Consider the following 24,198-nt stretch of genomic DNA (forward strand, 5'->3'; position numbering starts at 1 on the left):
AATGAATGGAAAATGATGATGATGAAAAAAAAATGTAACGGCTGCCAAAACCTTGTGGTTTTTTAGATTTTTTTTTCTTTTCTGTTTGGTTGGATTGTGTACATATTTAATAAATTTAATTACTTTTTTGTTGTTGTCGCACACTTTTTTTTTTTATTTCTGGATAAATAATATGCATTATAATCATATGTAGATGATCATCATGATCATTCATTCATTCACCGAATAACGTAACCAGTGAAAAAACAAAACTGTAAACTTATAACCGTATTTTGTCAATGTCAATTGCATTTATTATGGTAGATATTTATAAAGATTTCTTTTTTTTTTTTGTAAAACTTTTTAAACAGATTTTTAAACAAATTTTTTTCAAATTTGATGCGGAAAAAATTTAACAGATTTAACAGTGATGAATATAGTGCACATTATACAACCTTTTATTCTTTCTCAACCAACCAAAATTTTTTCCTCTCCTATAGACTTTATGCTCATAATGTTTGTTTATTATTATCGCACATCATCATCATAATCATCATCATTCACAACTTTAACTTTTTTTCCTATAGAACACACACATTTAATATAAAATCAACGTAAAAAAAAGATTGAAATTTTATTTTTTTCTGGAAAAAAACCAAAATTAAATTAGCAATAACTGTTTTGAAGTTTTTTTATGGTGTTTGTTTGTTTAAACACAAACACATCATCATTATGAAAAAAAATCATCATCATCATCATCATCGTAAGCATTCACCGTATACGAAGAAAAACGATTGAGTTGCGATGTTTTTTTTTCGCTTCTTTCTGATGTAATCGAAGACGACGGTTGTAGTCAACAAAAGAGAGAGAGAGAGAGAGAGAGAGAGAGAGAGAGAGAGAGAAAGAAGATACAGCTGTTACCATTCCATATCTCTCCTTCGTTCCCTTACATTGAATATCCGAATAAATTTTTTTTCCCTTCATTCAGTCCAAGCCGATTCTATACTATCTAACTCAATGATGGTCGAGTTCACACACACACAAACACACAAGCATACAAGAACGTTCCTTCACAAAACTCTTCAGTATTGTGTTATAAATTCCATTAACAATTAACTACAGACCATTTTTCATCATCATCATCATCATCAGCCATTGAAATTAATAGAGTCAGAATAGTGTCGAACATTGTTAATGTGTTATTTCAAAGGCATTGTTTTTTTCTTTTTTGCAAGAAAAAAAAATTTTATTAATTTATTCAGATCATGTGTCGATAATGGAATTAATTTGGCTTGATTTTTTTTCTCTCTTTCCTCTTCATCATCATCATCATCATCATTATGTGATTGTTGATGGATTTTTTTGTTCGGTTGTTGTTGTTTTCAATTGTTTTTCAACTGATGATGATGATGATGATAATGATTCACATGTATTTAAATTCTGTTTTTATACACACACAAACAAACAAACAAACAAAATTGTAATGAGAAAAAAGAAACGAAAAAAAAAAGATTGAAACACAAACGCACACACACCCGGATAATAATGATTCAAATTTATTATTATTATAATTTTTTTGGGTTATTTTTTCAATTATAAATGATTCGGTTTTTCATTATTATTATTTCTATTTTACGGGGGAAGAAAAAAAAATTTGAATATTTTAATTTGTTTGTTTGTTTGGTTGCAATGATAAGATTATATTTATAAATGAATGACAATTTTGTTTTTTGTTTTTTTTTGAGAAAAAAAGAATGATAAAAGAAGAAACAAAAAATATGATGATGATGAAGAGATCACTAGATGATCAAATTATATAATTGTTTTTGTGTAAGTGTGTGTGTGTGTGTGTGTTGAGTTGATGTCCCGGTACGGTTAAATAATACATCCGGTTATTAGTAGTTATGCTTGAAAGCTCTATTGATCAATCATCTTCAACTTTGATTTCGGTATCTTCATCATCGTCATCATCGTTGTCATCATTTTCATTGTTGGTATCATTATTTTGATGATCATGATCACCATCACTTTGATAATCCATTTCATCATCATCATCCATATCTAATTCAATATTATCATTATCATCAAAATTGCTTAATTTTTCATCATCATTTTCATTATCATCATGTTCAGAATCTTCTGTACCGGAATTTGTATGTTGATCATCAACGATGTTCATAATCGATTTTCTATGTTCATTTAAATTATTATTGATAGCCAATAATTTAGATTTATTTGTATAATTTTCTATATTATAATACAAATTATGACTTTTTTTATTATTATTATTAATGATATTATCACAGAATGAATTTGTATTTGTCGTTGTTATCGTTGACAATGATGATGATGATGATGATTTGAATGCAGATGATTTGAGCGATGAAGAATTCTTATTATTATTTGTTGTACCATTATGGTTAGTTGTTGATGATGATGATGATATTATTGTTGATTTACTACTTTTTGTATGTAATGTTGAATTCGTTGTTGTATTCGTATACAAACCGACACGACCATAAACGGATGATCCGGATTTTGTACATATTGGATCACTGAGATCTGCAAAAAAAAAAATATTGATTTTTTAAAAACAAAAATAAATACGATTACAATCGATTCATTCAAAAATTAAGTTTTTTGAAAAAAATTGTTTACAAAAAAAAAAAATCTAATCAAAAACTGACCTGGATTTGGATTATTTTTTGTTGGCAATGTTTGTTCTCTAGTACCACCATTGGATAAAAGTTCTCGTTCTTTAGAATTTCTCCATTTCATACGACGATTTTGGAACCATATTTTGACCTAAAATTTGATGGAATAAACAAAAAAAAACAATAACATTAATAATACCAATGAAAATATCGAAAATGAATTGATTTATTTGGAAACGCAAATTTTCGAACGATCAAACATTTTAGGATAAGAGTTTTAAAAAGAGAAAAAAAAATCAATTTAAGCAATTTAAGATAGATAAAAGTCAATAAGAAAAGCTATTTACACACACACACAATAACAATATTCGGATTAAATTACCAATATGTAGCATATGGTAGGACATGGTTCCAATTCAATCATCAAAACAAAAAAAAATTGATTGACCATCATCATCCATTTATATCCATACAAAACCAAACATATATTAAAACCAGTTAGTATTTTCTCGAAAGAATCATTGCAATTTTCCTTTCATCACTTTGGAAACAATTTTTTTTCTGGTTTTTGCTTCACAAGTAAATATTTAATATGCTTTTTTTTTGGACCAATAATTTATCAATGATTGTAATAGCTTCGATGACATACACAAACATCAAACATCAAAAATGAAATGTTAAACTTTGATTTCTTTTCAATTGCCCAGCATCTATCCTCGATTGCTCGATAATTTTTCTGTTTATACCCGATATATATGGTTTGATGTTACCCACTTTTTCCCCACCAAATACAACCAATCAACTAATCGATTTATTTTTACCCAAGAAAAAAAAACATCATACATATAGAGAATATATGTTTCATCGATAAATAGAAATAGAAAATGATTTTAATGTTGAAATTATTATACATTCTATTCTTTGTGTATCACATATTTTATTTTACTTGAATCTATAATGTGTTTGTGTGTGTGATTTGATGTGCGATGATATCATTATCATCTTCATCGCAGTTGTTATTATTATTGTCATCCATCAATCTTATTTTTTCCTGTCTTTGCCTTTCAATTTTTTTGTTGTTGTTCTTGTTCGTTTAGTTCTTAACAGTTTTTTTTCATATATATTCGTTATCTAAAGAATTGTAATGTACATCACGCACATTTGTACAATCAAAAAAACAAAAAAAAACTATGTTTGTTATGTAATTGAGCGATTAAAAAAAGATTAAATTTAGCTCGACCAATAGTGATGACGGTGATGATGATGATGATTTAAATGTCAAATGATGATTGACTTCAATTAGAACATCGATTTTCATTTCAACCGTCATTTTCATTTAAAATTACAGAAAAAAACCATCATTATCATTTATCTAAATTATTGTCCAACAACATTTTGATTGCAAATCATCAATCTGATGATGATTTGATGCATAATTCATACATAATCAAAAATATAAATATAGATCATTCATCATCATCATCATTTGTAATTTGTATCAATTACAAACTCATTATCATCATTTTTATCACAGATTATGTAATGATCATCGATTGAGAATGCAAAAAAAATGAATTATTGAAATAAATAAATATTCAATAATAATCTGTAATTGTAATCAATTTCGATCAATCAATCATATTACATCCAAATACATACATCACGCCTTTAAATTTGAATATATAAAATAAAAATTATGCCAATTCTATTTTACATTTCCATATGATGATGATGATCATCATCATCATTATCATATTGAATGTATACCAATGCAATGCATAGATCAATTTCAATTCAGAATTCATATTTAGATTCTTTCTTTCTTTTGCTTGTTGTTGTCATCTTGTTGTATCTTTTTTCGATTATTGTTGTGTGTGTGTGTGTCACATACTATCGCCATTATTACATGTGTTGCCTTTTTTTTCTACCGAATATCAAATCGATTTAAATCATCAAAGTTAGATTATTTATTTTCTATTTCTGTTTAGTTAGGATATATTTTATTTTTTTGTTGTTGTTGTCCTAGGTTCGTTCATCTTTGTATCGAATATATTAATATATTTAAATCACAAATCGGCAACAACGATATAATAAAAAAGCATTAGATCTAATAGTTTTTTTTTGGCAAGAAATGAATTGAATAAATTGTGCACGAATCATCATCATCATCAGACACAGATTCAATGATTTTTTCTTGCTTCTTTACCATTGAAAAAACTGAATTCGATTACTTGTGATGATGTTTTTTTCGGTGTTTAGTTTTCGGTAAAAACTTGTCGAATAATCTTATCATAATTTATTGCTATTATATTCTCAATCGATAATAATAACCGAGATGTGAACAACAACAACAACAACAACAGCAAAAAAACATTCGTTATAATCATCAATGTATGATATCTTTGTTTGTTTCGACATTAGAAAATTATGTTACCACACACATCTAATATAGACCAAAAATGTGTGGTTCAAAGAAAATACGTAATAATTTTTGATTGCCTGGGCAAATTGTTAACGGATTTTCAATAGAAATGGATATAAATACTTCATTCTTTTATATATTCCATATAAAAATAAAGAGGGATAAATCAAAAAACCCAAAAAAACTGGATTAAGTTTGGGCAGCAGTTTTAGATTCTTTTAGATGAATAGTGATGATAGGTATTGTGTACTACGGGGCACCATCACAAATATACAATATAAAAATGTCTGTGTGCGTGTGTGTTCCAGATGATGGCACCAGATGTTATCCAAATGATATCAAGGCCACAAGTGCTCATTGAAAACAAAAAAAACACATACGAGAAAGGAAAGCATCACATCATCGATGGAATCATCTAGTTTTGGTATTGAATCTTTTCAACAAAAAAAAATTATATGTTCAACTGTTTTGAATTCATTTTCATTTGGAACTAGTTTTTCTTTTTTTTACTTCGTTTTTTTTTTGATAAATTTTCAAAATTCTCAAAATACTTACTTGTGAATCTTTTAAACCAAGTTTTTCGGCCAATTTTTTCCTATCCGGTTTACTGATATATTTTTGCATTTGAAAACGTTTCTCTAGACCTTGTCGTTGAGCATCGGAAAATACAGCACGACGCATCATTCCTCTTCGTGGTTTACCTCGGGTTGCCCATGGAAAACCGGCAGCAAATGATAAGCTTGCCAATGGCCGTAAACCTACAGATGATGGATTGCTTACTGATGCTGCTGCTGCTGTTGTAATTGATGATGTTGATGAGGATGATGATGGTACGGCTGTTGCAAGAATATTTTGTGCCGATGTTTGATGATGATGATGTTGATGTTGTTGTTGTTGATGGTGATTATGATGATGATGATGATGATGATTGGCATTGCTTGATGAATTTACAGCAACCGTATTCAATACGGATGATGGAGGCGGCTGTTGTTGTGCAGTACTTGTCACATTTGACGACGACGTGTTTGATGATGATGATCCACCACCACCAACACCAGCATTAGCATTAGTATTTGAACCTATTGTCAACGACAGCATGAATGGAGAGAATGAAAAAATATTATTCTTTAGATTAAATAATTTTTTTCTACTGAATAACAGTTGTGTGTGTGTGTATGTGATTGATCCTTGACACGTGAAGGACAAACAAACATTGAATGATTGTTTTCAATTAAATTTAAACCATTCAACATTTTTTTTTTTATTTTCCCAATATTATTCAATACAATGTAACCGTTACAAAAAAAAAATTTCCTAATTGTCAATTGCAAAAAAAAGGATAATCATTATAATAATAATAATAATAAGCAATAAAAATGTAAATTAGATTCATTCATTCATTTTCGTATTAAGTGTTTGCTAATATTTTAGGCCAAAAAAAAGGAAATATTTGAAGAGATTTCCATTTAATAATTTGTTTACATTTAGAATTATATTTATATACCAAAATGTAGCAAATTTGAATGACAAAATACTAGTTGCATTTATTTATTTAGTTAGTTGAAAATTCTTTATGGATTTATGAGAATATCTTCTAAAACTTACCAACTAAATATGATGATCGTGATGAAAAAAAATTATGAAAATCAATTAAAGGACGGTGTGAAGTGGCTAAATTGTTTGCTAATAAAACTGTTGTTGGTGATGATGATGATTTATTTAGGCCATTTGCATAGTATGATTGAACATTGGATTTTGATCCATTTCGATCTAAATGAGAATGAGAAAAAAATTTGAATTATTATTCAATAATATCATATATTTAAGAACCACAATCATTTTTTTTTCTCTCTCTGGAGTGTTTTGACGAATCACGATTTAAAAAATAATAATTTCTTATTGTGTTTCAATCATTTTCAAACGTGTATGTTTGGAATGATTGAATCATCAAAATAATAATAACAATAGAAAAAAAAATGGAAGCTAATTAAACTTTGAATGTTTTCATACAGTAATATTATATATAATGTTCAACAAGTTAAATTCCGTTTATATTTAACAACAACAACAACAACAATCAGTTCATGACATTATAGGAAAATTAAAAAAAAAAACAATAGAAAGAATAGATTATATCGGCTAATAAATGTATTATATATCGAATATAACATTGAAACAATATCTAATGTTCATAGTAAATTTTTTTTAATGATTATTATTAAAATACAATTTATTAATAGAGAGAGAGAGAGGAAGTCTGTCATCACCATCATCAACAACATTGTTGTTGATCATATTTGTTGATAAAACTTTTAACAAAATCATCATCATCATCATCATTGGCTTTCGGAATTGGACATGCATTTTTTTTTGTTATTTTCTAAGGATATTCGATATGATCATAATTAATAGTCAATTAGAACATGATCATATAACAGCAGCAGCAGGTTTATTTTTTTTCAATTGAATTGATGATGATCATAATCATGAAAATCATGCAAGATGAATGAATGAATGAATGTGTGGAAAGAAAATAAAAAAATATCTAAAACAACGAACAACGAACAAAAAAAATCTCATTAATTAATCTCATCATATGGTTCATCTTGTCTTCTAATTGAGATCTTTCATCGATGATTATTTTTTTTTGGTTGATCATTGAAAAAAACAAAGCTTTTTTTTTGTTTTGTTTTGTTTTATCGTCTTTCGCTTTATGTCATAGCTCGTACATCTTTTTGAAGAGAATAAAATGATTGAACAAAAACAACAAAACGCCACTGGATAGATATTATGATATCGATGAATCGACAAATATTAAAAAAAACAGAATGAAAACGTGCATCACGATCACGATGATGATGATTATGATTGGGAGAAAAATAAAATCCAATCGATGGCTACAAATAGCCAGACAATTTATAAAGTCATAAAAAAACGACGACAACAACAACAGCAACAAATTGATAACATAATTAATATAAAAATAATAGTAGTTGATATTGGAAAATGATTATCATCCATTAAATTTTGCTATGGAAAAAGAAAACAATACATTTTCTCTGGCTGTATATTATGATGGATGATGTGATCACGTTCATTCATTCATTAAGGATTTTTTTTTTGTTTATCATTGGGCATTCATGTAAAAGAAAGATTCTCTAAGAGTTTTTTGAGCTCTATTGTCATGTCGATCATTTTTTGTTTTTGTTTGCATATAAATATTCTAATCAAGAAAATCAAAATTTTTTTTAATCATTAACAATGTTTTTTTTGTTTGTTTGTTAGTTCCTTGTTGACAATCGATCGGTGTGTTTATTTATTAAATTTTTTTTATTATCATGAACATTGCCTAAAGGTAAGATATTTTTGGTCTGTCATAATACGATCGATTAATCATTTAATAATGTTTTCTTTCTCTCTAGGTTATTTGTTAATTAATCAAGGATTTTTTCTTTTCGTTTTGATTTATTTATTTATCTAAACAAAATAAACATCAAACAAAGTGAATGGATTAGATTAGTTTGCAAAATCAGATATATGATTATTATCATTCTTTCTTTCTTTATTATGTAATTTTTTTTTATTGTTATTTAAAACAAGTGTGTGTTGCTGGCCTTTGGCCAGCAGCACGCACACTTGCTTCAGCCCGTAGATTCTGGCAGATGAGCGGCTACGCCGCCCATCGCCCAAATCTTTGGCTGAAGTTTTGTTCTTTTGGGATTCGATCCAATTATTTATTTGTTTTCTATCCATTTGTTTCGGGTTTCACCGAAAAATCGGTCCAAGAAAAATAGTGGAGAAAATCGCCAAAAATAGCCACAAATATTGGCGCTTTAGTTAGTTCCTCCCGGAAAACCTAATTGCACAAACCTAACCTAACCTGCTTAAGGCCGCGGTCCCATTACAATGAGACCGGGGCCTAAGCGTTAACAATTGTTTCTATCCCGAGGCCATTCATGTTGCGCACGCTGCTGCGCACACTGACTATTTCTGCTGACCCTTTCTATCACATTTGTGTATTAAAAATTTGCTAACACATTTCTCTGCTAACGACACTTTCTTGTGCACGACACTCTTCGTGTTTATATAATAGATCCAATGCATTCAAATAATAGTCGCCAATTAAATATTTGTAAATATTTGAAAGATTACTTTGCTATTATTAACAATATTAAATGAATATATAATCAACAGAGAGAGAGGTGTTTCCTTCCTAGAAAACAAAACAAAACAAAAAAATTTGCATTCTATCACTTTCATGGCCATCCTAAATAGTCATCATCATCGTTGTATTTTGTTTTTGTTTTCTTTTTTTCAACCATTTTGCACAGGATAATTAGTCAGTTTGAGAAACTAAAAATTTCATCGTTTTTTTTCTCATCATCATTATTCTTCAGTTTCACCTGGTACCTTTGCATTAATTTGTTGTTGTTGTTGGTTCTTGTTTCGTTCAACAATTCAAACATTTGAAGAGAGAACGGAACAACATAGAAGAAATTGAAAATTCTTGCGTGCACAATAATTTTTGTTCATTTATTTTATTTAAAGTTTTTTTAAGCCAAAACCAAAATGGGAGAATGGGAAAAACATAAACGAAAATCTTCACCAATCTAATAATGATAATAACATCTACCCCCCAAAAATGGCTGGGTAGTTAATATTGGTTATAATGGCACGCTTTTTTCCTCAATCAACACACAAGTCGCGGAACAACTTTGTTGTTGTTGTTGTAATTGTATGGCATGTTTTTTTAAGGATAATGACTTAATTTTTACCTGCCTGCCTGTTGCATTTTATATGATTATGAAAGTAGTAGTAGTAGTTGTTGTTTTTTCCAGTATCATTTGAAATTTTTGTTGTTGTTTTGTTTTGTATTAGTGAAAGAAAGCAAAAAAAGTCACCATCTTATTAGCATTTAATTATAGGTTATGATATTCCTGTGTGTGTGTGTGTGTGTTTATGAATGTTGTGTGTGTAAGTTTTTTCTCCATAGTCTATTGGATTAGATGTTACCAATTGTTTTCGGGTTTATTATTGGCAATTTTGACTGTTTTTCTGTTTGTTAGAAGCAGGTCCATTTTCGCTTGATCATACATGAAAAACTAATTCAAGTTGCCCGCCATTAATCACAAAAAAAAACAGACTGGATTTTTAAAATTTTGAAATTTTTTCAAAAAAAAAAAAATTTTATTCATATAAAGCCAATGACTTTTGATTGTTTATAATCAGTTATAATGATGATGATGATGGTAATGATGATAATGATAATGGTGAAAACTCATTTATATTAGAAAATTCAACACAACAGCAAAATAAGAATTATTGCTCATAAATGAATGAAGATTTCGGGCTGCTTTTGAATAAATAAATAAATAAACAAAATAAAATTTTATTGTACATTACATAGGTGCCTTAAGATAATCATTATTGAAAAAATATTTATCTATTTGAGGCGTATTTTGTATATTACTGCATTGTAATGAATTCAAATAAATCAATTAATCAAATAAATTGTTTTTAAAAATTCAAAGAAAACAAAATGAATATAATGACTTTATTAATTCAAAAAGATCAATAACTTTTTCATTATTCATTGATTGATTGTTCATTTTTTTTATCTCTGTATTTTATTGTTATTCAACAGATAGATTGAACCAATTATTATCATTTTTAACATGATTTTTCAACAACAAAAAACAACAAAATTAATCACATAATATTCTAACTATTATTACTTATAATAATCATAATAAAAAATAATTATTAGCTTTTGTTTTAATGATCGGGTAATCAAAAGAAATCGACACCAAAAGAAAAAAAAAATCAGCATAACACTCAATCACACACACACAAACACACATTAAACATAAAATCAACATGAACATTGTCTAATGATCCATAGTGATGATGATCATCATCATCATGTAATAATCATTACCATTAAATTTTTCTTTCTCTTTTTTTTTCTTCTTTATCACTATCGACCACATTTAAATGTAATTATTAGTGTGTTTTGTTATATAACATTATATTAAACGAACGATGAATCATTCATTATAGTTTTTTTTGTTGTTTCCTACATAGATATTTTCAACATCTAATTCGGTTTCTTTTATTTTGTTTTTATAAATCACATTGAACAACAACAACAACAACGAAAAAAACAAAACAGATCAAAACATATTTTATCTATTGCATTCACTTGCAGATTATTTATTATACTTTTACAATGATATAATTATTATACTAACCGATTGATGATTGGTCGAGTATCGAGTATTTTTCTTTCTTTCTTTCCTTTAGAGATAATAACACTAATAATCATTTGTAATGAATAATAAACAAATTATTTCATCGAAATTTTTATCATAATCATAATCATCATGTTCATTCAATCATGTAGGCAGCTAATGTTAATGTCTTTATCCAACTATTATTATCTATTGATTAATGAAACGATAATTTTCTTTTATTTTTTGATAATTTAGTAAATGATTTAATGCAAGTAAAATGAATTAATTTATTTTACTAAATGTCTTTCTCACTCACTCACTCTTTTTCTATCGCCTCTATCAACATAATTATGTAATATTTATTGTAGATCGGTTTTTTTTTCTTACCTTTATTATTTGTACTAATATCTTTATTATGATGTTTTATTTCCAATGATAATGCTGATGTTGTTGATGGTGATGAAATTGTTGTTGTTGTTGTTGCTGTTGTTGTTGTTGTTGACGATGATGATGATGGGATTGTCGATGATGATTTACCATCTGAAGCAAGTATAGCATTAACGCCGAATTTTAATTGTTTTGAAGAATTATTATTATTATTGTTGTTGTTATTATTTGATGCAGGGCTGATACCAATCAATGGTGATGAACGATTAGAATGATCTGAATGATAATCACCACCACCACCACAACATTCTAAATCATCACAATCATCATTGATTTCATCATTTATAAAAGATTTACCCGTTGTAGGAGAATATTCATTACTTGATTGTGATGATTGATGTTTATTATTATTTGCTAACAATAACCGATGATGATGATGATTTAAATCATTTGACCGTAAACCAAATAAATTTCTATGATGATGTGAATGAAGATGATGATGATGATTAGGTGGTGGATGATGTTGATTGTGAACATTTGGATTTGGCGGTGATGAACAATTATTTGATACTGCTGCAACGGCAGCAGCTGCAGCAGCAGCCGCTGCTGCCGCTCTATCACGAATTAAATTTTCAACAAAGAATTGTGAATTATGTGATGCGGCAGCAGCAGCCGCAGCATTTGACAATAGATGTGCAGCCGCAGCAGCTGATGCTGTTGTATTGAATGCATTTGATCCAAATGCACCAGAATTGCTTAACAATGCAAGTTGTGATGATAAACTTAGACTGGCTGCTGTTGCAGCCGCTGCTGAAGATGCTGATGAAGATGATGATGATGTTGTTGGTGATGAAGAATTATTATTATTATTATTATTTGCTGATGAAGTTGCACGAAAAAAATTCTGATACAAAGATGGATGTGTAAAAAATTGTGGAAACATAGCCATATCGTTTTTTTTCTTGACAATTTGAATGTTGTTTTTAAAAAATTGATTAAAAGTTTGGGTGGTCAAAATAATGAATTACATAACTAAAAAATAAGCAATCAACAAGATCAATAGCTGTTTTTACAACTAATTTCGATGACAATTAAAATGATGTTCATTTATTCATCAAACGTGAAATGTGAATTTATAAAAAACGAAACAATTTTTGAAAAAAAGAAGCAAAACACACGCACATACATACACATTATTATTATTATCAAACATTTAACACCAAAAATCAAACATCAACGATTATTATCTGTAGCGCCAATTTGTATCCAAAAACTACAATGATTTAAATCGAGTAAATGAATGAATGAATGAATGAATGGAGTAAGAGAAAAAAAGAAAAAAAGAAAAATTGTGAATAGAAAAGAGTCTCCGCCGCCAAACAAAGTCAAGATCGGCCTACAACATTCATTTGGTAGCCAATCAGGAGCAACTGTGTGATTATATTATTGTGATATTTGGGAAAAATAATTTCAAGAGTTGTTGTTGTATCAGTGTATATATACAAAACATGTATATATCATACAAAAAAAAAAAAATCTCATCATATTTCATTGTTGTTGTATATATAAATGAAAAACATGTTACGACGAAAATCATTAGGGCGTGTGTGACATGAATGCCTTTTTTTCACATATATAAACATATATATTCGATGCATGTGTTTTTTTTTCATCTCTCTTCTGTATGTGATATATGCGCCTATTAAAATTTGATGTGCAAAAAAAAATAGATACACAAAAAATATGTTATCCACTAATAGAAAATTTGGTAATATATAAAATGGAATATAAAAAAAAAGAGATGTGCACGTGTGAAATGTAACTTATTCATGTCATTCATTCATGAATCTAAATAATAGTGAAAAATATTATATAGTTAGTGTTCATTTGATGATTATGATCATAATCATATGAACATGAATGAAAAGAATTTTTTCATTTTCATTTGTAAGCCACAAAAACATATATGGAATAATATTTTATTAATAACTGGAAAAAAATAGGCAAACTTTGATAATGTCATATTAATCAGTTCAACTAATGAATTAATCACTTAATTAAATTACAATTAATTTATATGCTAATAATTTTTTTTTGTAGGATTGCTCATTTACTAATGGAAAACAAACTGTTTATTTATTCGTGTGTATGAGTGTTTCTGGAGCAGAAAATCAAACCCAAAAAAAATAATTCACATTGATAATAATGTAAGAAATTTTTTTTTCTGATAAAGAAAAGAAATGCTTCCAGCTGCTGATAACATTATTTTTTTTTGTTCGTTCGTTGTTATATGAATGAATGAATGAATGATGAATTCTAATTCTTCTTCTTTTATATTCAATATATTTGACCATTATGATCAATTTTATTTGAATTGATCAATTCAATGTTGGGTTTTCATCATCATCATCAATAATCATAATAATATTGTTATTATTATGTAATAATAATAATAATAACAATAAAAATGAATTGGACATCAATGATCAACAATAATGATTATCATTATTATCATCATCATGATCAATAAAGATTGTTATGTGACCAACAACAACAACAACAATGAACAAAAATTCAATCTTGACGCCTTGTGTGTGTGTTTAAGAGTGTGTATTAACGGAATACGATGAAAATGTTTTTATTATTATTCTTGTTCTGTAAACGACATCCAAATGAAAAAAAAAAACTTCCGATAGCCAACCACATTATACGGTATATATCAATCTATTCAAGCAAACACATTTGAGAAAGAGAGACATACTGTTATTCACATCATAATAATATTAAACTGAACACATGAATGAAAGACCTGAATTGAAATCCAAAAAGTGAAGAAAAAAAAGTATAGCAACAAAAAAAAAACTCAAACGAAATGAAAATATATATGATGATGATGATGATGATGGCGAAAAAACGAAGAACGTCATAGAATAATATTGAAAAAAAATAGAAGAAAATTGGCGTCAGCTGTGTTTGACACACTGATCAAGCTATATATAAAAATAGATATAAAAGATATGAAGCAAGTCATTGAGCTGAAAACGATTTGAACATGATAGAGATGATGATGATGATGATGATAAAGATTGTCCGAACAAACTAAAAAAATAATAATAATAATCTATGGTACGTGTATTGGTCCAATTGGTTTCAACAACAACAACCAAATAACATCTCTCAAATACACATTGATTTGGGCACACTAAATACACAATGACAAGAATCAAATGTGTGTGTGTGTTGCTTGCTCATATTATTTCAAACTCCATCAGTCACTTGCAGATACTATGATGATGATGATGATGACAACTAAAAAGAATCGATCGACCAAATGGACCCGATAACTTTTTTTTTGTTTGTTCGTTTTCACTGTGTATTTGGTCAATAGAATTTTGAATGATTCTTTTTTTTTATTCAGCTGGTTGTTGTAGCTTTAGTTGATCGATATACCATGACCATAACCAATAGAATAATTTAATGACTTTACAAGCAATTAATTTTTATTGGAATTTTTCTTTTCTTTTGTCAATTGAAAAGTAAATAACAAAGCCAGAAAAAATGAATGAATGAATGAATGGAAAAAAATCAACAAAAATTGGATACATTTATCGATCATTCAAGGAAAATCTCAATTTTTTTTAAAAGAATCTCAATGATTTTTATTTTCTAAAAACAGTGATTATTTTGATGATTGATGAAATAAAAAAAAATGAAAGAAAAAAACATCCAAAACAGAATCATTATATTTTTGTCAATGTATTTTCGGTTATCATTCTCATTGAATTTCCATTATCAAACAACGGAAAAAAACTTTCAATTTATGAATCAAATACACACACACAGAGAAATTAGTTGCACCCAATAAATGTATGAAGAGTAGGAAACATATGTGTTGTAAAAAAAAAGAAATCTAAAAAGAAGTTGAAAAGCAGAAGAAAAAAATGAAAGATACTAACAACAACAACAACAACAAGAAGATGGATGAAAATCGTCAATCTGTGTCCATCATCATCATCATCATATGCAATTATTATTATGATTATCATTTTTTTTTTGTTTTGTTTGTGGTTATGTCAACACACAAACAAAACAAAACACACTGACATATCAAATTTGCATATCTATACTATGTAATAATAATAATAATAACGACAACGATAACAACAACAACAATAGATCAACAACAACAACAAACTAAAATGAAATAAAATAAAATCCTAGTATCATTTTTTTTTTGGTCGTAGACGACCATCATTTTGTTTCATTTTGTTTTGTTTTGTTTTGTTTGTATACATATAAAACAACTAATTTGCATTATGTCCCCATAACATTATTATTATTATGATGATGATGATCATCATCATCATATATGAAATTCAAACAATTCATTTCATTTCATTTTATTTCGGTTTGATTTCAATACGCGCAATATATACAATAGCCGAATCACACAAACCAACAATACAATCATTTTATTTGGGAAATTGTATGTTTTTTTTCTGTTGTTGTTGTTGTTCATTTCATTGTTTGGATTTTGATCCATATTTTTCTCATTCTCATTGAGTTTCTTTCATTAATTTTATAATAATAATTTTTAAATTTTCTTTTTACATAACAATATAAATGAATTTTTAGATGAATTTATTTGGGATAAAATACTGAAATTACAAGTCTATAGAGGACAAACAACTATAGATATAATCATAATAATAAACTTTGTTTTAGAAATTCATATAAAACAAATTTAGAATTAATTAATGATCCTGATGATGATGATAATGATGATAAACATCATCTTTACATTTAGTGAGAGATGATTTTAGCGATGAAAAGATTAAATGCAAATCAATTTGATGGAATTTTTTTTTTTCGTTTATTGTTAATGATTTAGGCTAATTTTTTGTTTGCTCCGTTTTTTTGTTGTTGTTTATGGAAACAGAAAAAATGGTTCTGTTTATAATCATTATCATCATTATCAAAATGCGTTAATTACTCAAATACGATGGTGAAAACATTTGACTTGATAACATAGTAATTACTATGAGTTTAATGATGAATATATGAAAGAAGAAAAATAAATTTTCGCAAATTTCGCATTGCTTAACAGTGTTGATCAATCGAAGAGAATATTCTTTTCATAACGTTGAATTTAATATTTTAATGATTTCAACAACAACAACAACAACAGAAGGGAAAAAACCGGAATATAAATGCCTTTTTTAAGAGCATAATATTTTAAACTAAAATAAATTAGATTAAATTAATATTAGCTTCATGAATGTGATAGAAAGATGATCATGATGATGTTCATCATGATCATTATCATCATGAACATCGTTTAAAAAAAAGTTTGTTTGAATTTTGAATTTTCATACGCCTTTAAGTGTTTTGAAAATGATGAAATACCTTTTGCTGTTGTTGTTGATGCAAAAAATAAAAAGAAATAAAAAAAATAAGGTGTGTTTATTGTGAGCCAAAAATGATCGTTGTTGTTGTTGTTGATTTGGGGGCCAAGAAGTGTTATAATAAAACATTAGCATAGATCCATAATAAATTAACAAAAAACAACATACATTCATTTAATAATAATGATTATGATGATGATGATGATGATAAAATGGTGTGATCCATTGGGATGTTTTTTTATTATTATTATTTATTTCAATGGTGATGGTGATGAAATGTTGAATTATTATTATTATTATTATTATCATTATTAAGCTACTCATCATCATCATCATCATTACTAAAAGGATGATCCATTACCATAATGGAGAATATTATATTCACATTTTGCATCTCTTTCTCTCACATTTTGTTCATCATTATTCGACAACATCTCACGTTTTTTTCACCATTTAAAATTTTATCGAACCATCATCCGACACTATGTTGATTTCATCTGACATATGAAAAGCAAATTAGTGAATTTTTTTGTTTCCTTTTTTTAATTACATCATCATTGATAGTTTAAATAAAAGATTTTTTTCTGAAATTTCATGACAGGAATTGAAATGTTTAAACATGTTAATAATGTCAGATTTAGATGTATAATAAATATATGTATCATATGCAGATGGAAATGCCAAAAAGTAAAGTAAAGGAAAAAACTTTCGATGGTTATAATCGCATTATAATAATCATCACCATCATTATTATTATAATATTAATAGATCAAGACATTACCAAATTTGACAAATTGCAATGGCCAGGTTGTGTTAGAGAAAAAAGAGAAAATAAAAGAATGAAAGAAACAAAAACAAAAAAAATCATGTACGGTTATATCATGGTCAATCAATTTGAATCGATTCAAAAAGAAAAAAAATCACAAATTCACATAACACGCTAAACTTTGCAATAACAACAACAACAAAAAAAAGCAAAACGGTGATAAAGATAATAATAATAATATCCATATTGGGTTTAATGGCAATGAAACACAATCGATATAATCACCACCACCATTACCACCGAAAAAAACCAAAACCAGAATGAAAAATCATGTACCATACATTCGTTTTTTTTTCAAATCCATTGACCGAAAGCATGACGAATGATGAAATTTTCAAGAGCAATGCCAAAAAAAAAAAATGATTATTATGATTATTATTATTTAAAAGAATAATAGAAATGAAGAGAAAAAAAACGGTGATATGGTGGATAATCGTTGAAGAAAAAGAAGAAGGAAAAAAAATCCAACCAAACCTTCGAATATATCCACAACCGTCAATCCAAAATAAATCGAGGCCAATTTCATGGCAAATTAATCTAGACAATGATGACGACTTTATTTTTATTTTTTTTTCTTCTTTATAATTTAATTGAAATCTAAACCGAAAGGAAGGAAATGCGATCATGTCACATATAACTAAATACATTTGAATTTACTTTTTAAAAAAAAAAATTCTAACTCACTTCAATGAAACATCTGATTCAGTATTTCAAAAAAAAAAAGTAATTCACATTGAATTTGACAGCAAATCGTTCATTTTTTGTCTGATTGAATATAATAATATTCGGATTATGAATTGTAAATATCTATGTGTTTGTGTGTTGGTTGTATGTCAAACGATGTTGTAAATCTAATCTAATTTTTTTTTGCTGGTTCTTATAGTTTTTATCGTTTTTACACAAAATGGGCGGACAAAAAATGCCTTAAATATCATATGAACTTGTCTTGAACATTTGTGGTCACCATTAACAAAAACAAAATCCAATATAACGATTGATGATTATGACGATGAAATTATAATAGCCACCCCAAAAAAAAAATAAATCATTTGACTTTTTTTCCATTTTATAATCCATTATTATAACATGATTACAAAAGTAGTAGCTTGTACCGACACACACTCACAAACAAGAAAAAAAAAGGATAATCGTTTGCCAAAAAAAAAAAAAACAATTGCTGATGGTTGTGTGTTTGATTCGATTTCCCATGACCAATTTGATTCTTTGGATTTTTTTTCTTTTTGAGGTTTTCCTGGATTTATGATTCTAATGATGATGATGATGATGATTGGAAATACAATGTTCAATTAGCAATTATGGTGGTGATTTTGTGTGTTGGTCAAATTAATTGAAACCCATAGAAAATTTTTCAACAAAACATGAAAAACTTATTTAATTCAACATGAAAAACAAATAAAACTCAAGAAACAAAAAATTCAATCGTTATACTGGCATTAAAATCCATTTACAATGTTTTTGTTTATTTAAGATTTTCTATTTTTTTCGGATTTTATTAATTGAATTGATGAAAAATTTAATTGATTTTTTTTTGTGAATTCAATTTGTTTGTTTTTCAAGATTGAATTATACTTCTTTTTTTAATAACATAATTCATTAACAAACAAACCAGAAACAGAAAAGATTATTTACCAAAATAAAAAATAAGATTCATGAACAGATTGAATGATTAGTATATGTGTGTTCCATTAAGGTTAACAATTACAACAACAATAACAACAACAAAATAACAACAATAACAACAACAAGGCAATTGTGTTTGTTCAATTCGGTGTTCAATAATGTGAAAAAGGTGAAAAAAAATAACGGACAATAACAACAATCATTTCAATATGGCCAATGTATGTTTTCCACTTCTTTTTTCGAACAACCAAAAACGTTAATCGAATGTTACCAAATTTGCGCTTGTATGTTTATTGAATCGAAATTTTACCTTCGAGCATAATATATTTGCCTATTTTATTTTTCGGGTTGGTTACCATCAATCAAAAATTTCTTTTGATCAAAACTGAAATTGAAAATAATAATAATAATAATAATAATGGTCGATTTATGATGGTGATGAAAAGAGAAAAGAAAATCATTATCATCATTATTTTATTATTAAATGATTGAGAATAATAACCTTTCACCAAAGCAAAGAAGCAAAGAAAAAAAAATGGATCATTGTTCATTGTTCATTCATTCATTCATTCATTCATTCAGATTCTAATTTAAATCACAATTGTATTTGGTTGCCCACACACACAAACACCAAATGTGATTGAAAATAATTCAATTGATAATGGATTCCCTTCAAAGTTTTCCTAACAAAAACAGCAATCACAATCACAATTGTGTGGTGGCTTTACACCATATATATTCATCATGTATTTATAAATTGGAAAAAAAAATTGAAGGCTCGTGAATTTTGTTAAATAAAAATACACATAGAAAATAAAAATTTTGTCACCCGGTAACAAACGGATGGAAATTGTCATCAAATAACAATAGACACAATATTCCTTCCCCCCTCCTCATTACAAACAAGAGAAACAGTGTGTGAATGAGTGAAACGCTCATCATTTTTTTTGTAAAAAAAAAACATTCGAAATGCACATGTGTAATCGACACCAAAATTGGCAAATAATGAAGGCAAACAGGAGAAAAAAAAATCTTGTCGTAAAAACAACCGGATTCGAATTCGAATAACCGATTTTGGCTTTTGTTATTTTTTTCTGTTTCTTTTTTTTTGCTTTTATGTTTTACACATCTCTCGTCAAACTTGTGTATAGATCAAGTCAATGTTTTCAAATGGAAATCAATTAATCCTCGAACAAATCAACCTATTTGTCGTCCTCGTTTGTGTATCGATTTGGAATAAATATGCAAAGCAAACAACCAACAACACCTTACAATTGATAGAACAAATGTTGACTATTTTTTTATTAATATTATCAATAGAAAACAGTAATATGGCCAACAACAATAACGATAACTTGTTAAATGTTCAGTTAGCTACTTTGTCATTTTTTTCTTTATTTATGTTTGTTCAGTTTTCATCATAATAACATGATACAATTTGTTTTTAATTATAATAATAATAATGAAAGATTATGATAATCATTAACTTCATTAATGTCACCGACCAATAATTTATCTTCAATGAAGAAGAAGAAGAGAAAAATTTACTAAATTACAAAATTAAATGAACAACAATAATTAGACCAATTATAACAGCAGATTATCTCTGTCTCTGTTTTTCTGTTTTTCTGATTTTTTTTTTGTTTTTGTACATTAAGTAGGCGTAATATAATCATTTAAGATGGAAAATGATATACTAATGAAATGATAAATGAACATTTTTGTTGTTTCAAATGAAATGACAATGATTATTATGTGTAAACTTTTTTTTTGCTCGTTGTTAACAAAACAAAACAATATTCTTGATAAACTGATTCTTTCAACTTTTCCATAAGATAATCAAACAAACAAACAAAAAAGTCATCCAAAATAATCATAAATCAATCATAAGATCCAAACAAACAAACAAAACGACATTAATTCATTCAATATGTATAGGAATGATGATGATGATGATGATATATGATTTATATGTTAATTTATTTTGTATGTATATCTTTTTTGTCCATCCATATCATCCATATTAGATAATCCAACAACAAAAGCTTAATATTTTATGATGTGATCATACGTACTACAGTAGCAAACACACAGACAACTTTGTATCATCCTACTTACTTATTGTTCAAAAAAAATGATTATTATCATCATCATAATAATAATAATTTGTAAGATTTATTCTCTCTCCTTGTATGTGCACACTACTCTAGTATTAAGAAATTTTTTTTTTTTTTTTGATTACTTAATGATTATTCTTGGGTTAGCTTAAGATTATTTGAGTGGTGGTGGTGGATTCTCACATAAACATTTTTGTTTTCAGCAAAAAAAACTTAACTTGGCTAAATGATTGTTACGAATAAATTGAATATATAATCAAATCAGCAATGAATGTATGTTGTGTATAGATACTTTTTCCTCTCGAAAGAATGTTAAATTCATGTGTGCATTGTGCGTTGTGAAATCAAAATGAATAAAAGGCGACAATATTCATCATAATATTTAAAAATGATTGCTATATACAGAGAGAAGAAAAACAGCAAGTTAATTGCTATCGACAACTTGAATAATTGCCACTAAAATAATGTCTTCATTTAGTGGAGATAATTTTTTTTTTTTTGAATTTTTTTCTTGTACACACAGAATAAATAACTAAAATAAAGACTTCAATGATGATGATGATGATGATGAAGTTAAATTTCCATTATCATCATCATCATCATCATAATCATCATTATGGTCTTTTAAAAATTCATTCAAACACACACACACACAGATTGATGGATAGTCGTCCACAGTGAAACATGTATTTAAGTATTTGACTTAATCATTTGTTTCTCTTTCTTTTTTTTGACAAGTAGCTTTGGATCACTTCGGTCTTCTTTTTTTCTTTCGCTTCGTTTTAAAAACATTTTCGTTGTCTATGCATATGTTTTGGTGAGCCATCATCATCATCATAGGTATAATGTTACTGATAATTGTTATTAATAGTGTTCTGTATGTGTGTATGTCGATCGACAAATGACTGAATTAACTAAGGGAATTTAAAAAGAGAATATATTTCAACTAAGATCAAATAATTTAACAAAACAAAACAAAAAAAAACTTTGAATCAACAATTACCTGTATATTTGTAAGTTTTTTTTAAGGGGCATTTTCTAACAACGATGATTATGTTGATGATGATGATAATAATGAAAAACAAATTTTACATTCATATGCCCACATATATGTTTAGTCTTCATGATAATAATGATGAATTAGTACTGATAAACCTTGTTTTTTAAAGAAAATGATCGATAATTTCGACTATCAAATCAATGATCAATTATGATATTGGGATATATTAGGATCGATGTAAACATTTCATTACAATTTAATTTGATTGTCATTAAATTCATTTTTTTATTTTTATTATTTCGTTTAATGATAATTTCTATTCACTTTCATCTTGATATTTTTTGATGAATAAATAATATTTGCTTATTTGTTTCTCAACGTGTATTTGGTGTAACGAATATTCCAATCAAATTGTAAATGTTTTTGCTCGAATACAGGTGTGTGTGTGTGTGTGTTGATAATGGATTGATTATGCGAAGAAAATATACTTCATTAAACTTATTCATAGACTCGAAAAAATATACTGAATCGATGATGATGATGATGATCATCATCATCATCATTATTTTGAATTTGTTCTGTGTGGTCAGATCATTGCCTTTTTTTATTTTGATAATCATAGCTACCTAACTACTAACAATGATGATGATGATCTTTCTGTCTTTTCATCTTGGTCAAATAAATAAATACTTTTTGTGATGATAATTAATTAATTTTCATCATATTCATTTGCTGTTGCTTGTTTTTTTAATTTGGTTTTGGGATTTTTTTTTGTAATTAAATATTTATAATGTATTACACACAAACAAAGTTTAATTAGTAATCTATCTTCAGCTTTATCATATATTCATGATAAGTGAACAAAAAAAACAGAAAACAAAATGTAAAGCAATCATGATGAGAATTTGCAATTAGCCATCAGAATCATTTTTTTGTTTGATTGTTTGTTCAGATTTTACATAAATAAATAAATAATGAATACGTGCTATCATCATTTCAGGTATTTCATATTATACAATGAATACGAATACAAATTAAAAACAACAACAACAACATTCTCATCAAAAATCTTTGGGTGATCAAAAAATTAATTTCGTAAAAAATTGATAATCACAAACATGGTTGTGGTCATCAATTTTTCGTTTTTTTCGTCTACATTATTCAATGTGAACAGAAAAAATTCTTATTCAATAATAATTTCTTCTTGTTAAGGAATGTATTTTTGTTGTTGTTGTTGTTACATTGCAAATTGAATTTGAATCTCAACCATTTTCCATTTTTGACTTGTTTGAATATTCATTGGCTATAATTAATTATCAGGACTGTGAGGATGATGATGATAACCATATATTAATCATATCATCATCATCTTCAATATTCATTATATTTATTTAAAAAAATGGATTAATCATTCGTTGTTTTGCAAAAATCCACACTCATTCCAAAATGATTTAATTTTTGGAAATGAAATAATTTTTTTTTGTATTCTTTTGCTTATTTCTTATTTATTAACTGCCATCTGGTGGATAGCAGA

At 27.1% G+C, this 24,198-nt stretch overlaps 1 protein-coding gene and 1 long non-coding RNA gene across 2 annotated transcripts; one reads left to right on the top strand and one right to left on the bottom strand.

Moving 5' to 3' along the window:
- Positions 1-1,813: 1,813 nt before the first annotated feature.
- Positions 1,814-12,650, bottom strand: LOC113789224 (uncharacterized). Its single transcript, XM_027338733.2, has 5 exons — positions 11,676-12,650; positions 6,661-6,825; positions 5,611-6,134; positions 2,667-2,784; positions 1,814-2,541 (listed from the first exon to the last, which is right to left on the bottom strand). The coding sequence occupies exons 1-5, from the start codon at positions 12,622-12,624 to the stop codon at positions 1,904-1,906; spliced, it is 2,394 nt and encodes a 797-aa protein (XP_027194534.2). The 5' UTR covers positions 12,625-12,650; the 3' UTR covers positions 1,814-1,903.
- A 1,211-nt stretch (positions 12,651-13,861) lies between these two features.
- Positions 13,862-15,310, top strand: LOC142646202 (uncharacterized). The gene is made up of 2 exons (XR_012847172.1): positions 13,862-15,033; positions 15,094-15,310. It is a non-coding gene; the product is annotated as an uncharacterized LOC142646202 (long non-coding RNA).
- The last annotated feature ends 8,888 nt before the right edge of the window (positions 15,311-24,198 follow it).

Source organism: Dermatophagoides pteronyssinus, unplaced genomic scaffold (assembly GCF_027571235.1).
Source record: "Dermatophagoides pteronyssinus isolate colony J.1.1.1.1 unplaced genomic scaffold, Derpt_VIB-CSIC_2022.12 sq0001, whole genome shotgun sequence".
NCBI classification, from domain to species: domain Eukaryota; kingdom Metazoa; phylum Arthropoda; class Arachnida; order Sarcoptiformes; family Pyroglyphidae; genus Dermatophagoides; species Dermatophagoides pteronyssinus.

Excerpts from the sequence above, each read along its gene's own strand:
- LOC113789224 (XM_027338733.2), bottom strand. The coding sequence starts at position 12,624 with ATGGCTATGTTTCCACAATTTTTTACACATCCATCTTTGTATCAGAAT. Across the intron at positions 6,135-6,660 it reads ACGATCATCATATTTAGTTG|GTTCAAATACTAATGCTAAT; the intron begins GTAAGTTTTAGA and ends CGTTGACAATAG. Across the intron at positions 2,785-5,610 it reads TTGGTTTAAAAGATTCACAA|GTCAAAATATGGTTCCAAAA; the intron begins GTAAGTATTTTG and ends ATCAAATTTTAG.